The following is a 17853-nucleotide window of genomic DNA, read 5'->3' as shown; positions in this document are numbered from 1 at the left end:
TTAGTTGTCATATTTTTGATTGTATAGCTTAAGCATAACCCATAAACTACTTTAAAATGATTTAACATTTGTGAACCCAAGATGCAGCCAAATTGTCTGAGATCAAATATTGAAAAAATGCATTTTTAAATTTAATAGTGACTAAAATTAAGTCGCAGAACTCGAATTTGATGTTAAAAGTAAGAAAATAAAAAATACGATTTTTTTTGTGCTTGATTCGATTACCTGAAGTCACATACAAACCTTCGAATAATCGAACTTCGAATAATCGAGTCTGGACTGTATACAATTTTTACTTAAAACATTTGGTGGAATTTGAAAAATCTGTTATTAGTAGTATTTTATAAGATGATTTTTGGCTTTCTTAGTCAAATAAATTATTAAGGACAAATTGCTATGAAACTTTGTGATTGTGTTTTTAAATCAAATTTGAGTACTTTAGTATAATTTAAAAATGTCGGAAATATTTGGTATTTAAGATATTTTTGTATAGTTATTTGGAGAATATCCAATTACATCAAAATGAACTATAGTACAAATCATAGTTGAAAGGTACTCCAAAACTCTATTAGGTTATAAAATTACGATATTGTGAATTGATTATTTACTAATAAAAACTAATTGAATTGTCCGTGGGCTTTGATGATGAAAGCTAGTCTTAAAGTCTTTACGCTTAGGGATGATAAGATTGGTTTTCCCAGGTCCTGTGGGTCGTCAGGACTTTGGCAGCCCTACGGCGCGTGCCTCCGGGTGGCGGATGGAGGATAAAGGGATGAGTTAACTGGAGTGACAGGCTGCAAGGGATCCGGATCCTCAGCAGTCTTCAAAACAGTAAGCTATCCTATGGGCATTGCTTACAAAGATGTTCTCTTAAGAACAAAACGACCTCTTTGAAGAAAAGCGCTCACGCGGACCGGATCATCACTCGATGGAAAGTGCTTTTACTCTGTAGTACTAGCGCGAGTACTCACAAGATAAGCTACGTTGCGAGATGATATTATTTTCTTTTCATTGTAAAAATGCTTAGCTTTTGAAGGCCCTGGGCATGAGTAGAGATCTCAACGCCGTTAGCAATGTTGGCTTAAAAATAAAATTCATTGGATAATATCACCCTCCCCCCCAGCCAACATTTTTGCCATGCGAAGCGGGCCTCTAACACTGTGTCTAGGTAACACCTAGCTAGGAGCGATCAGTGGACAAACACAAGAGGTGATCCCAGGGTCGATTAGGAGTTCATGAAGCAAATTAGTCGTCTCCCACCCCTTTTAAATTGAAAAATGAACTCTGAAACCAGCGCTTACTCACAACAGAAACAGAGGCCTCTTCTAGGCATTGTAGGATAGAATAGATTTAGAAATTTATTTAAAAAAAAAATATTATTACCTAGCATTTTGATATGTCAAAATTTCCATAGAGTCTCGGTCAATCAATAGTGCGATGATATCGGACAAAATTCGTTAATCTGTTGAACTAACGGTTTTCGGATTATGGTTGTATCGACCATTGTTGCGAATCGAGGGTCTACTGGAGCCTTGACGATCAAATGGAGCCTAACATTTCAAAAGGGCGCATGGGTTTTGTGAACAGGAGTGTGTCTCCTTCACTCAAATGACAGTTTACATAAGGTATAATAGAGATGCACTCTTGTTTGCAAAGCTCTATGCCCTAATGAAATGAATGGCATGAAATAGTCGTCTCAATTACTAGTGTTCAACTTATGAACTGTTCATTTATGTTTATTGGTTTTTGGAAGCGACAAGACTGGTTTAAAAACAAGATCCTTTACCTTATTTGGCGTTATAATAAAACATTCGGGGATTTGAGATTAAATTTACTTTCAGACAGTTTAGTTTAGGTTGTTGATTAAAGTTAGATAGTTTTCCGTAGATGAATAATTGGACTTAAATGATTAGTTGATTTGAACGAAGTGTAACATTTCATTGGCAGATCTGTTTCTAGTTGTAATGTATGACAAGACTATTGACGGACGTGAGAGGTCGGCAGTTAGTTTTCATCTTTTTTTCTCTAGTATTTTTTATTTCCTTTAAATTTGGAATACATCATAGGTTTCTTTTGTATAGATCTCCGATTAGTTACATTTTCTTATTTAATTAACTAATAATTTAATTTATTCCGGGCCTTCTTAGTTTGAATCACAATTTCAGATTTTCTTTATTCAGTGTTAAACTTAGATTACCGTAACTGCTCAAATCATCCAAGTTCTTACTACTCACATCAACACTAATTTTCTTTCACCTCCCCCCTCCCGATCCCCTATATCTTCCGGTGGTGTTCATTTGGTATGCAATACTAGTTCGGCCACTACCCTTTTTTCCACAAGAAACCGGACTTGGACTGACTTGAGGCCGCGTCCCCCACCTTGCTCCGTAAAACGAAACGAAACGAAAAACTAATTGAATTGAATTGAATTAACAGATAAATGCCTATCAAATTTTATTCAAATTTAAAACATTTGAAAAAATATCTTTCTCTTAAAATTGTAATTTAAATTTTGAATAAAATTTTCAGATATTTTAAAATAACAAATTGTACATGCAGTGTGTAATATTAAGTGTTTATTTTGACGAAGGTGATGTGCATGCTTTTGCATGCGATTTTACCATCGGATTTTTTGCTGTGTACATCAACACAAAAATTGAGTTTTTGTTGGGTTTTATTTAATTCTCATCTGAAAATTCTCAATTTCGACTGTTTCGGTTTTGTTGTTCAGAAAATCGCAGCACGGTCAATAATTTGTGTTGCTCAAAAATTTGAAAACATGCACACATGTTTATTTTTTTCTTTTTTTCATGTCCGTGCATAACTTATTTGTAATAAATTTGGCACGGCTCATACAAAGGATGTATCGGGAATTATGCACGCAGAAAAATGTTTTGTAGAATCAGCCTGTACGAGGTTTGAATCAACAAAATTTTTGTTGAATATAATCAACGCCGATTTTGCGTTGAAACAAACCTTGATTTTCTCAATTCCACAAAAGTCTTTTGTTGTTTTGAAAAAGCTGCTTTGACGTTAAGCGTTGATTCAACAAAAATCATGATTTTCAAATCAACAAAACGTTTTGTTGATTCAAATATGCCTTATTTTTCTGCGTGTGTTTATGTTTGCGCGAGCTGGGAGTTACGACGAGTGGTTAAAGTACAGGCCAACTATGAGTTTTTTTGACAGCTACATTTTTTCTAGAATTCATCCTATCAATACCTAAAAACTTGCCGAAGATACTAAAGGTACCGATTTTTTAAATATATGGCACTTTCTCTGCACTGCTGCCAAATTGTATTTGTATGGACTGATGATGCACATAATTTTGGTACTATAATACACAAAATAAATTCCAAGAAATTGCTTATTCTTGGAAGAATCGTTCTTCTTGAATTTAAAAAAGCTCTTTCAATGAAAACTGAAGAGCATTTGCATAAATGTTGTTGTCTTTTGCAAATCTTTTCTACCCATTTGATGCATTGTAAATGCTATTTTCTTCTTTCCAGTAATAATTTATGTAATTATCTAATTTAATATGAAACGATTTTTTATTGATTTTGGGTTAAGAAAAATAGTGGAGCATGGAGATTAAAAATCACAAGCATTATGAAAATAAGGGGTTTGGATTGAAAACTAATAAAAACGGCTTCGTTTACAACTTACTTACTTTTTGTACTCAATTTGAAAGCATTCTTGAGAAATATGTTGTGTATGTGTTCAAAAAGTACTTTGATACTAACGTCAGTCTATAAAAAAAAAACATTGTAATTTGATTTAAAACTATATAAAAAAAATTCCTTCTGGCCTCGGAAGAAAACCGGGAAAAAACCGGGAAATTGAAAATCCAAATCTGGTGGCCACCCTGGAATAGAATAACTTTTAATAAAATTGAAAATAAACAGAAATGCTCACAAAAAGTTGCTCTACTCGCTGGTGTACTTGGTTTTAGTAATGCATTTTTTATTCCACTTTGTATTAAATTGTTAAAATTATGGTTTTTTTGCTTGATTTTCATGTTTTTTTTATTTTCCCATTATATAAATTTTTATTTTTTGCTTTTTGGGTGTTTTTGAAACCGCCGAGAAAAAATCAACTTTTTTCACTACAACTGCGATAACTTTAAAATTTCAGCGATGACCTACATATGTTTAGGTACCAAAAATTTCGTAATTCCCTCTGCACGGCTGGGACCTTGCCCCCATGGAAAGCATGGGACGGTCGGAGGGCTTGTAATGCACTTTACCAATACGGAAAGAGCAGGGGAGCATTTGTTCCCCATACTAGCGCCAGTCAAAGATGTTACACATTGATCTTTGCCGAGTGGTGTCTGGAAATATTAATAGTTCTTTATTAGTTATTTGAAGAATATTTACAGTGCCACAGTTTTGAAGAATAAATCCAGACGGAACCAAATGATCGAATGCTGCCTGACGTCGGAAAATTCGGAGCAACTGGAGCGTACCTAGCGGCCGGGTTGCGTAGTGTAATGGAATTCCGATTTCGATATGATGAAACCCACCGCGGAGCTGGTCAAAGGACGACCAGGACAAACTCGTGGCCAATTGCGACTTATACTGGCGAAGGTGATCGAGGACATCTGACGGCGGTTGCGGAGTCGTCCTCTTTAAAGCTAAGTACTCATGCATGATAATCGTATTACAGGCCTGCCTTTTCTGGTCATGTTGAATACGATTAACTGCAACACTAACCACTTTAATTTTCAGCAAAATTGACAAGACTTGACGAACGTGACAGGACAGGGGACTGCAAGACTGTAAAACATTTTATATAAGTCCTTTATATGTGGGAAACTTTTGCCCGAGGTGTGTTTCTTTGCTTCTTTTAAATAATGACCTTTGCTAATTGAGTTTAAATCTCAACATATGAATTCATTTTAATAATTTTGCTTTTGTTGGAACAGTTAAGGGTCACGTAGTAAAAGTCCGTTGGTGCGTGGATAGTGTACCCCGTTTGCTCGAGTTCCTTGGGGCCAGTTCTGTAGGTTTTAACAGTCTCGACAGTTCAAACCTACAGCACTGATTTTGGGAAGCTTGTGCAAATGGGGTTTTTAATGAACATTGGGGGCGGCGATTGAGCACGAAGTTTCGATTTAGCTTATTTACATCATTACACGATTACATACTCTCACAAACACAATCTCATTTTAACCTACCCAATCATGTCCTCAATTCCTGCTCCCATGGAGTGCGAGCGATCCGCATGTGATTGACACGACCATTACCATTCCTTTACACAACCGGACTTGGACTGACTTGATCCTGGCTATCCCACCTCGATCTGCAAAAAAAAAAAAAAAAAACTGCGATAACTTTAAAATTTCAGCGATGACCTACATATGTTTAGGTACCAAAAATTTCGTAATTAAAAGGCGTTACTTTTGGTACCCAAGCACGTATAGGTGATTAATGTGGTTTTTGCTGAGTTTGACGCAAATGCCCACTTTTGGGACCACCCTAGCACGGTGTAGGTCACCGTAATGGTGAAAAAAAAAATACGGGTCTTATTATTTTGGGCGAGGAACCCCCAAAAAAATGTTGAGCCCGAACGGAGAACTTTTTTTTCGGTTTGTGCCCTTTTTCAAATGGAGTTGCTGTATATCTTTATGAAATTTTTTGATACCCTAAAACTAAATTTAAAAAAATACGGTTCAAAGAGTATTTCACTTTTTAGGTCAAAATTTTATTTAAAAAAAATCGGTTTTTTAAATAGTGTCAAATCGTATCCTATAACTTTGCCGAAGACACCAATTCAATGATATAATCCAGAGATACAAAATATCTAATATTTACAGAACAAGTTTTATGGAGAATTGGACGAACCAAAAATTAAATCTTCTTTGGTCATTGTTTTCAGCCAAAATTCAAAAAAATAATCATGAAATCGGTTGATTTTGTAGAGAATTGCCCACTAGAGATATACCATTTTTCACAGTAAAAAATAAGATAAATTTGGAAGGTGTATTTTTTGAAGGTTGAATATTACCTCTTTTATGATGCAATTTTATCTCAATTTAGACTGAAAATGTGACATTACAGCAAAAACTAATTTAATCCACCTGTGTGGTTGGAGCCTTCCTCACTTATTACCAACAATGGCTGATATGATGGAATTGTACAAAAATTTCATCTATTTTTTAGATCCGGAATAAAAAAAGTACATCAATATCACTTAAGTGGACATATTTCGAGACAGGGTTGCCAACTCTTCAATGTTTTAGGCTCGTTGGAAAGGTCTTTTGACAACCTAACCAATGATGGGTCGGATGATGGATCCGGACATCGTTTACATACATTTAAGTGAGATCCGGATATATGTGAAAACAAATTTTTATACATAACTTTTGAACTACTTAGCGAAACTTCAATCTGTATAAAACTAGATCTATGGGACCCTAAACCAAGTCGAATGCAATAGGTTCGGGTCAAACCGGTTCAGCCAGTGCCGAGAAACATGAGTTAGTTTGTTGGTCACATACATACATACACACACACATACACACAGACATTTGTTCAGTTTTCGATTCTGAGTCGATATGTATACATGAAGGTGGGTCTACGTGCTTTTAATAAAAAGTTCATTTTTAGAGCAGGATTATAGCCTTACCTCAGTTAGGAAGGCAAAAAATGGTAAAATTACACATTTTCACAGGTAAAATTAGTAAAATTACACTTTATTTGTGACATAAAAGATGTACCCCTTCCAAGATGCAATATTACCATGATTTTTTTTACTGTGTACTCAACAAAACATGCAGTGTTAAAAGGTAGCTGATGAGGCCAACTATTGTTTTAAATTTCAAGTTTTGTGAAAAGATTAAATATTGATTTGGAATTTTCTAAATAGTTCAAGCTGTTGACATGCTTAGTCGCCCTTTTCTAGTGTTGCTCTACAAGTTAAGTTAAATGATGTTTTTATTTTTCAAGTTAAAAATTTTTACCCCCTAAAACACACGAAAAGAAACACCATTTCCAGAAAAAAAACAAACCAACGCCCAGATCTCTGCAGCGCCCGCACGCATACAAAAATCGAATTTTACATAAAACATTTAAGAGCCAATTAAATTTTCTGTATAAAGTCATTTTTGCTCAACGCAACGCAACGCTCTCGGTTCACTCGAACTTCACTCCCCTCTTCCTTCCAACCATCGCGTATATTTTTCAATCATTTTCAAGTATTTATTATGAGAATGGAATGGGCCCGCTTCTCCCGTTCCTCCAACCCACCCTTCTCTGACCATCCACCCACCAACGACCTACCCGCAGGGCTGCCAGCAGCTATCTTTCTCGTTTTCTTCTTTCCCACCCATTCGTTCGTTAGTCTCCTTCTGTCTGTCGTACTTTGGAGTCGTCGTCTAATCAATCGAATTCATTTTTCCTCTCGGTGTTACCGAACTGTCGAGCAGTTCCCACTGATGATGATGATGACGGTGATGATGATGATGATGATGGTGGTCTGGCAGGGTGGCCAGCATGCAGAGATTGTAATGCAAATTTGCATAAAAGATGAGGCCTGTGACACAACTGTAGAAAAGAGCAGTTTTGAGCTTCCAGCACAAATCTGTGATTGGATTATTTTTTCCAGGCTTAAACACATCTAGTAAAATATCTTTTTTTTTTAATTTGGCGTCCAACTTGTATTATTTTCAATTATATTTGATATCATCCTGCAATCATCATTTAGATGCCAATTAGGTTCGAATCTACTAAATTTGATAATATTTAGATGACTATCAGATTTTTCAGAAAAAAAACAACAAATTTCAATAATGATAATCACAGTTAATCTTATAACTACATTTAAACTCGAAAATATAGATTAAAATTTGCAAAACTCCTACTTTTTTTTCTTTAATCTGCGCCTTCGTTTTGAATTCAAAATAAATAAATTTGAACTGATTGGATAAAAGTTGGGAATTTGTGATTTGTTGTCAAAATGTCGGGAATCCCAAGCATAGCTTGGAAATTATTTTCTAGTTTTTGAGTTATTTAACCTTATTTAGTTCAGCTTTCAATTCATTTTATTATCCATTTGTTTTGAGAACGCAACTTATTTTTTGAGGTTTATATCTGTGTTCTTAAGTACAACCAAAGTGGAAATTTTATGCATGCTATAAATAATAGATACTTGATACACCAAAGCTGTCGAAAAAACAATTTGAAAATAGAACTTAAGGTGGTATTAGACTCTGGTAAACAAACATGCTTGTTTGTCATAGTCTAATATTTTATACACTTAAACGTTTTTTTATGAATTTAATGAGGTACAACCCTCTCTACAACCCAATCCCGCCTTTAGACGGGCTTCGATTAAAAAAATCGCCAAAAATCATTAATGTAATTTATGTCAGAAAACAATATACCTTTGAAAATGTGTAATTTTATCACTTTCCTGGTTTAATGTCACTTTTCGGAAGGAACGCAAAACTCCATATATAAAAACCCGATTTAATATCACCAGAGGTAAAATAGAGCCTTTCTTACAAAATGATGAACTCCGAGAAATATATTGATGCAATTAATTTTTCAAAAACATAATGATACCATCCAGTGAGAATTTTATCTAAAGCTTCGAATGTTTTTAGGCTAAACCTCAAATGCCATTTTTTTTAATTTCAGAAGAACATTATTTGTCGCAAGACATTTAAATTTAACTAAGAAAAACATATTGGATTGACATTATTAGAAAAAAAATAAGGGGCACTCAGTCTATAATGTTAGTCTACGATTAACTTAAAAAAATATGTATCGCTATTGCACTTTGTCGATCAATTATGAGAAGCCAGAAAGAACACTTTCACGCGCAAGCGTAAAAGCGCTGGCGTAAAAGCGCTGGCGTAAAAGCGCTGGCGTTGAAGCTTCGACTTGACGACTTGTCGAGCTTTCGAGCGAGAACGAGCCGGGACTTCGAATTTGATGTTCAGTATATGATTTTGTATAAATCCAAAAATTTAATAGGAAAAAATAGGGTAAAAATAAGACGAAAAACACTAAAATCGCTATATCTCTGGAAATAAATTTTGGAAAAGCTTCAAATTTTGGGCCCAAACAGTTTATGGCGCATGTTTTCGAATGGCTTTTTGTTTGAAACTGAATTCTTTAAATTTGATAGTGTTATCTGTAAAATAGTCCAAATACCTCTAAAAATGGCTTTGACCACATTTACTGGTCGAAAATTGTGAATCGAAAAATAAAATGTTTGTCTCCGACCCCACGGCTACAGATCTGACTTTTGAAAATTGTGGGTTTTACGAGTGGTTTTCCAGTGATGGAAGACACAAATTTTTAAGGGCGGATACAGACATCGGCCATCATGTATTTCAGAAAAAGAGCTCTCAAAAATCAGACTTTGAGTTCCGGGTTTCGGGCCAAAATTCAATCGAAAGAGCGCATCTAAACATTCAATTTAGTAATAGAATTTTTTCCTGGGACGAATCCTCGCCGTGCACGATTTTTTTTAAGATTTCTGAAAAAAGCGTTTTTCTAAAAGCAAACCTTAAACCTTTCTTTTGTAAGAAAGGCAAAAACGCCCAAGAAAAGATTAAGGGGTTACATACATGTAAATCGGAAAAATGTCAGAGGTTGGTTTGAGACAAGCTAAACTTTTTTTAAATCTGTTTTCAGGACATTAAAATATAGGGTAGAGTAGTCATCAATGAGGCACGGGGAACAATGATAAAATGGCTCTCATAAGTCGTAGTTTCAACCAATCATGCTCATATTTGAGGGAAAGGTGTATCTACTGGATACAAGTCTGCTATAATAGTGGCATTGGTTATGGACGCTTTCTTGAAAAGTTATTCATAAATGTTTGATTCTGGGGTGTAAAAGTAAATTATGGACAAAAAATACTTTTTCGCTCGTAGGCTGCCATTTACACCAAAACTAATATTTCTTCAAATTTCTTTCGACGTTCCATAGGGATTAAGTTGGGCGACAATGTCCTTTCATAAGGTTTGACCAAAATTTAGAATATACCTACAATCCAGGACTGTCTCATTGTTCCCCACTCATTTTTGCCCATGGGTAACACTTTGATTTATCTTCATCAAACTTTTCAAAATCTATTGAAATCTATTGAAACATGAATTGGAAGTGATTTTTGGCATATTTATAGAGTTTTAACTTCATTTAATCAAACATACAAAGTTATTAGGTATAAATATATGGATTTTACAAAATTCAAATACTTTTTAGTATAACTTTTGTTAATTAAAGTTTCAAGTTGGCAAAATTGCTCTAAAAGATTCAAGGCAAGTCACCTGTAATGGAACAATACAAAAACATAATGTTTTACTAGAAAAGTATTGATTTTCGTAGAGTGTCTCATTGTTCCCCAGCTGTCTCATTGTTCCTGCCAAGTGCGTCTACAATGAGACAGTTGAATAACTCTGGCTGTAGATGTCGGATCGATCTCATATTTTGGTCAATGTTAGAACACACTTAAAGAAAGAAAATGCAACAAAAAGCTCTTTAAAACATGCTGATGAAAAAATTAGAAAAATCGTTGAAAGTTGAAAACCAAAAGTGTCTCATTGATGACTACCCTACCCTACATTTTCAACTATTAACAAAATAAATTTGAAGACATTTGGTTGTTTCAGCGCCGAGATACAGCTATATGAAGTTAGCATTTTCAAAAAACGGGTGCCACGATATCTCAACACACTGCACTAACCAAATCGGCTCAAAATTTTGATGAAGACTCGTTAAACCGGTCCTGTGTGCATGACGAAGGCTGATTTTCAAAAAGTTTATTTTGAAAAAAGATTAAAATATTTTATGTTTTCCATATAAAAAAATCGAAAAATTTCGATTTTTGTATTTTTAAAAACAGCAAAATTTCAAAATCGGGCTTCGTCATGCACACGAGATATGTCTTGCGAGTCTTCACCCCAAATTTCAGCCAATTTGGCCCATCTCATCTCGAGATATCGTGGCACCCGTAAATCAACTCTGTGTTCAGAGCAAAACGCTCGCAAAATTTGACAGTTCGCTTTGCGCATGGCAAAATTTTCAGCTTAAATCGTATGTAACTTACTTAAATCATAAAATATCCTCATGAAACTTTCAGGAGTGATTGAAAATCATCTTTTAAGTTGATTTAATAAATTTTCTGAAATATGAAATTTTGTGATTTTCTACATGTATGTAACCCCTTAAGGAAAGGGTCACGAAATGATTTTTCTTAAGCGGAACGCAGCTTAAAAGGAACAGAAACGGAAAGTGGCGTTTGACGTTTCTTCGCGTGGTGCTTGTTTGTAATATGTTTTGATTAAAAAACAAAGAATTTGAATTTTACTTTTTGAATGCGACTGAAAGCTACAAACTATTTGTAGTACCAACCATCAGCAACCTTTAGATTGTGAGTTCACTGCACTGTCCGATTATTCCACCCTGGCGGGACCGAAATGAAATAAACCAGAGTGACAATATCTCTCTATTTATATCTATTTTCTTGCTAAAAAAAATCAATAATAATCTGATATTCAAAAATAAAAATGAAACAGAAATAAAATTTCGAAAATATGGAAAAACAAATATTTCAGAAATATCAAATAACAAAAAATGAAGGGAATTTCAACCATTTTTAAAATCTTTATTTCGAAAATAAAAAAAAATGCAGGGTTGGGAAAAAAATATATTAAAGTCGAGATTAAAGAATTTATAAATTAAATAGCTCAATAAATTATAAATTTGAAACCTGAAAATTTTTAGAAATTACAAGTCAAAATTTCAAAAGTTTAAAAAATCTGGTATATAGAAATTTGAAAACACATATTAACGGAAAACCCGAAATTCTAACTTTCAAAAACTCGAATTTTTAAAAAAAATCAAAATTCCAGAATAAAAAATGTGGAGTTCAGAAATTTAAATTTAAGGCCGTTGCAAATATTTTTCAAAGTTTACCAAATCCTAATTTCCTAGTTTCCGTATTTCCAAATTTCCCAATTTCCTAGCTTCCTTATTTTCTGATTTATTAATTTCCTTATTTCATAATTTCCTAACATCCAAATTTCATAATTTCTTAATTTATTTATTCCTTAATATCCAAATTTCCTTATTACGAAACTACCTAACTTCCTAATTTACTAATTTTGTGATTTCCTAATTTCATAATATCCTAATTTCCTAATTTTCTGATTTCCTAAATTTCTCAATTTCCTAACATCCAAATTTTCTTATTTCCTAACATCTTGCTTACATCAATATTTCCTTATTTCCTCATTCCTTTTTTTAATTATTTCATTATTACATAATTTCTTAATTTCATAATTTTATAATTACCAAATTTTCTAATTTCCTAGCTTCCTAATTTCCTTATTTCCTAACATCCCAATTTCCTAATTTCTTAATTTCCTAATTTCTTAATTACCAAATTTCCTAATTTCCTTACATCCTTATTTCCTTATTTTTTTATTTCCTAATTATCAAAAATTCCTAATCACCAAATTTTTTAACATCCTAATTTCATAATTTTCTGTTTTTTTTTATATCCTAACTTCTTAATTTTCTTATTTCCTATATTTCTCAATTTCCTAACATCCAAATTTACTAATTTATGGGTAATTCTCTACCAACTCACACGAAATCGGGAAAAGTTGCCCCGACCCCTCTTCGATTTGCGTGAAACTTTGTCCTAAGGGGTAACTGTTGTCCCTGATCACGAATCCGAGGTCCGTTTTTTGATATCTCATGACGGAGGAGCGGTACGACCCCTTCCATTTTTGAGCATGCGAAAAAAGAGGTGTTTTTCAATAATTTGCAGCCTGAAACGGTGATGAGATAGAAATTTGATGTCAAAGGGACTTTTATGTAAAATTAGACGCCCGATTTGATGGCGTACTCAGAATTCCGAAAAAACGTATTTTTCATCGAAAAAAACACTAAAAACGTTTTAAAAATTCTCCCATTTTCCCTGCAAAGTTAGAAAAAACACGAAATTTTAAAATGAAAAATTTTGTTCTAAATGAAAAAATGACCCTTCTGGGTCAATGTAGATTCGAAAAGTACATTAAATTTCCCATAAAATAACATATTCCAAAATTTTTTACAGTCGAGTAACGGAAAATGGGTGAATTTTTAAAACGTTTTTAGTGTTTTTTTTTCGACTAAAAATTCGTTTTTTTCAGAATTCTGAGTACGCCATCAAATCGAGCGTATTATTTTACATAAAAGTCCCTTTGACACCAAATTTCTATCTCATCACCGTTTTAGGCTGCAAATTATTGAAAAACACGTCTTTTTTCGCATGCAAAAAAATTAAAGGGGTTGTACCGCCCCTCCGTCACGAGATATCAAAAAACGGACCTCGGATTTGTGATCAGGAACAAAAGTTACCCCTTAGGACAAAGTTTCACGCAAATTGAAGATGGGTCGGGTCAACTGCTGTGTGAGTTGGCGAAGAATTACCCATTTGCAATCTTTTAACAGCTATTTGTAGGTTTTGTTCAGATCTACAAAACGGGGTTTGAAGCTTACAAAAGTATTAGGTAGGGGAGAGTGGGGAGACTTGATCCCCTTTTTTTGTATCGCACATAACTCTGTAAATTTCTCACAAAACTATAAACTTTTTTGCTTGAATTGAAAGCTTAAACATCCATCTATGTTTGGCTAATAAGGGTATTTCATCAGATGAAATCTTTGAATCATGCCAAGCGTTTTAAAAAAATATTTTAAACCGGCATTTTCAAAATGTTGGGGGTAATTTGATCCCCCTTTCAACATTTTGAAGAAATCTTAAGCAAAATGTTTCTTATTCATCCAAACTCTTAATTTTCTATAAGTTACAGCAGTTTCACATAAAACCTGTACGTTTGTGTTCAAAATATAACAAGTTTAGTATGTAAAATATTTAAAAACCAAAAATATTATTTTTTAGACCAAAATTAAGCATGTTTAAGGCTACCAACTGTACGGATTTTTTCCTTACCATACGGATTTTCGACCCTCTTCGCAGATTTTTAACAGGCCGGAATTTTTGCAGGGAATTTCACGCATAATACGGATTTGTACGGAATTTTAACAATTTTTGAACATTGTATTGCTTTTTTGATTAGGTCCAAGCTTTTGTTAATTAGTCATTTTAATTTAACTGGGAGATTGATTTAATAAGGGACAGTGTTCCGGGTTTTACTCAATTCAAGCTTGATTATTTATTTTATTTTTTTCTCTTTAATTTGTTAATAGGACCTTTTAAAAACACTCTAGAATTGTTCTTTTAGACATTCCTTACTAAATATATTTATTCATTAAAAGGTCCAAAGGCTTTCTAAAGCTTGCGAAAACCTTTGAACATTTGAATTAACAAATCTAGAGTTTTTTAAAGGTCCTATAAACTGTTGTGTTTCACATGTTATAGGACCTTTTCAATAAAAAAAACTCTGGAAAAGTGTTCGTTAATCGATATCATTCGTAAAAGAAAACTTGCCATTTCGTAAACTTTTAAACGTTTTACAAAAAAAAAATGAAGACCATAATGATTTGATTCAAATCACGGTTTATTTTATGAATACTTTTAAACGTGCAAGTCATAAGCACTCTGATAACATTTTGTGAATTTTGTTAGCTGTAAAAACGAAACAGTTTTATATTTGAAATTCTCAAATTTATTTAATTTAATTATCTAAATAATTCCTTGACAGTTTTTGTTATATGTAGTTGTTCGGTAACTGGGCGTTGTTTAACTGGGCTGCTTTTTAACTGGGCGATCGATAACTGGGCCGTAGCCCAGTTAAAAAGCAGACAAACGTCAAAAAACCAAAACAAACCAAAATGACCGAGGGGTTAATGGATGCAAAAATCATATTCAGTAAATAAAAAAAAATCAAACTTTTGTTTAATTTCAAGTTACAATTAAAGAAATATGAAAAGTAAGCAATGTAAATAAATTTGAGTCACTTTTATTTTTATATTTCATCTGCAAAATATTATGCATTGGTGGTCCCCTCGTTATTTTTTCTTCAGCTCAGTTAACGAGCAACATATATTCGGTGACTGGGCTACGTTCTCAGCCCAGTTACCGAACAACTACTGTACCATGGTGTCATATCGGCAAAGTTTACGGATTTTTGCTCAGCAAGAGTTGGTAGCCTTAAGCATGTTTACAAAAGCTGGAAATTTTTGTTTACAAAACTTTTGAAAAATGGTTCAAACTGCAATAAGTTATGTACAACTATACTAAAGGAAACTATGTACGAAAACCCAGCCCAATTAATTAATCATGAGGCTGATTCCAGTGACTGTAAAAATGCAGGGATCAAGTCTCCCTAAACGCACTTTTTTAAACAATTGATTGTAAAAATAGTATGACGATAAATTTAACATGAAATGCGTGAGGGTTTTGGAGTTGATAAGTTTATCAAACAATTTATGTATAAAAAATATTTTTTTGAATAATTTTTGAGTGTTTTCTATACATATCAAAACAAAGAAAAAAAGATCTTTTGGAAGTTTTTTGCAGCTCGTTCTAGAAAAATATGTGTAACTCAATCTAAACATTTTTAATTTTTTTTCTTTGTTTTCTACAATGAGTTTTAGTAAATTTCGCACAACTTTCTAGAACAGAGCTAATTGTTTTACCCACATGCTGACGAGATACAGGCTTGGGATCAAGTGTCCCCGGGGATCAAGTCTCCCCACTCTCCCCTATATGGTTAAAGAGACGAAATAAAAAGCGTAACGCCACTGCGTTATTTGAGGTTCTGTAAAAAGTCGTGAATTTGAAAATGGGATTTGAGTGGCCACCCTGAAAATGGCACATAAAACTGTGTCCTTCTCCATACAATTTTTTAATGTTTTGTATAGCAAATTTTGCAAATTTTTAATTAAATTTTTTTTGCGTCGGTGATAAAAGAACGCTTCCAAACAAATTTCTGATTTGATTTGATGTGATTTGATGTGATAACCAACAGGGCCACAAGAATGACCTATGTAGCGGTTGCCTAGAATAGAACGCTTCCAAACAAATTTCTGCGCATAAAATATCTAAAAGGGCCGAATGGGTTTTCTCCAAAGTTGTATGGAGAATTAGTGCGATTCGAGCCCCACTCCTCCCCTCCCTCTTACTTGGGGTCCGCAATAAGAGAACGCTCCCCCAGCACTTTTGTTTTTTTGTCCGAGAACACACAAAAAAGTAATAGAAAAAGTAGTGAAATTGGGGAAATCGGGAACTGGTATAATTAAAATGTTGCTGAACTGTTGAATTCAAACGAAACACTAATTAAACTGTCTTTTCTCTCTAATTGCAGCTAAGTTTCCGCGACGACCACAACGCGCAGATCTGCTCCGGCTGCGTGGTCAACATTGAAGCCTTCTTCAAGTACAAAATAACGTGCGTCGAGAATGACCGACTGCTGCGCAAACGCCGCACCAGCTTCTTCTCGGGGCTGGGCCTCACGGCGGATCCGGCCACGGTCCGCGCCAGTGGCATTCTGGACGACGAGGAGAAACAGCTGGAGCAGAAGGTCGAGCAGGGCAAGACGGCGCCTGGGACTGGACCTGAGGGTGATGGCTTTGCGGTCAAGCAGGAGTTGATTGGGGAAGAGGAGGAGGAGGAGGAGGAGGACGATGACGATGGCTACTTTAACCCGGAACAGTTTTTGTCCCAGGACACGCAAATCGGGGAGAAGTCTATTGATCAGTCTTCGCTGAACGGCAGTGGCTATGACTCGGGGAATTCCGGCTTTGAACGGGGCTGGAAGACGACGGAGTTTTCTCCTCAACCGGGCATGTCCGGGTTGAAACCTCTCAAGATCACCGACTATTCCAACCTGACCGGCAAGCGAGGCCGTCCGCAAAAGTTCATCACGACGGTTCCGACGGAACGGCTGCTGGCTCGCCCTACCGGTCCTCATCCGTACCCGAACCATCCCCAGTTCCAAACTTCCTCACCGCTGCAAAGGCCTCAACAATCGCCGCAGCAGCAGCAGCGTGGCTTTGAGAGTGCCTACCGGCAGCATCTGGGACTGACCAACGGAAACAACGGCGTCGGCGGTGGTGGTCGGCCAACGTTGTCGCAGCCGCCGCCGGCCGCTGCCATGTCGATGGGCGGAAACCGGTACGAGCCGTACCCATCGCTGTCGCCGATGTCGTCGGCCGTCGAACAGACGCGCAAGGTGCAAAAGTTCCTGGACGACGGGCTGCGCGATTTGATTCTGTGCCAGGGCACGCCGAACCCGAACTTTGCACTGGTGAGTTGGTTTTGTAGTTGTAACAATTAATCGTATGTTCCGGGTGGGGGTGGTGGGAGTCTGGTAGAAAGGATTTGAAACATTTAAACACAGTTTTTACAGTCCAGAATCGATTATCCGAAGGTTTGTATGGGACTTTGGATAATCGAACCAAGAACAAATTTCTTTTTTTTCATTTTCTTACTTTTAACATCAAAACTCGAGTACTGCGACTCCATTTAAGTCAAATTTGAATGGTTGATTGCCTTAAAAATGACCAAATACAGTTTTTTCAATATTTCATTACCGCCATGATGGCCGCCATCTTGGATTTAAAAATTCTAAACTGCCCATGTTCGCATAAATGTCCCATATGCAAAAACAGCTAGCTGAGAAAAATGCAAAACAAAGTTGTCCCACACATAAGGCTACGTGTTAAGTTTTCGCGAAAAAACTTGATTTTCTTTTGATTTCTAGAGCAAAGTACTGGATGTTATAGGCTTTTCTGAAAGAGCACACGATTTTGAACCAAACTGCATCAATAACTCAAAATTGATGAAAATGCATATGGGACATATATGCGATCATGGGCAGTTCAGATTAGTTTTAAATCACTTTAAGAGTAGTTCATAAGTTCGAAAATTAAAATTAAGACAAGAAAA

General features: G+C 35.1%; 1 protein-coding gene across 1 annotated transcript in view; it reads left to right on the top strand.

The window, feature by feature from the left end:
- LOC6047842 overlaps positions 1–17853 on the top strand; it is a 38397-nt gene that overhangs the window by 6163 nt on the left and 14381 nt on the right. The window contains exon 2 of the mRNA XM_038250564.1: positions 16271–17212. Coding sequence (XP_038106492.1) covers positions 16271–17212 — 942 coding nt within the window. The remainder of the gene's footprint in view (positions 1–16270; positions 17213–17853) is intronic.

Source organism: Culex quinquefasciatus, chromosome 1, assembly GCF_015732765.1.
Source record: "Culex quinquefasciatus strain JHB chromosome 1, VPISU_Cqui_1.0_pri_paternal, whole genome shotgun sequence".
Lineage (NCBI taxonomy): Eukaryota > Metazoa > Arthropoda > Insecta > Diptera > Culicidae > Culex > Culex quinquefasciatus.
The sequence above is the reverse complement of the archived record's forward strand: the minus strand, read 5'-3'. Positions and strand labels throughout refer to the sequence as shown.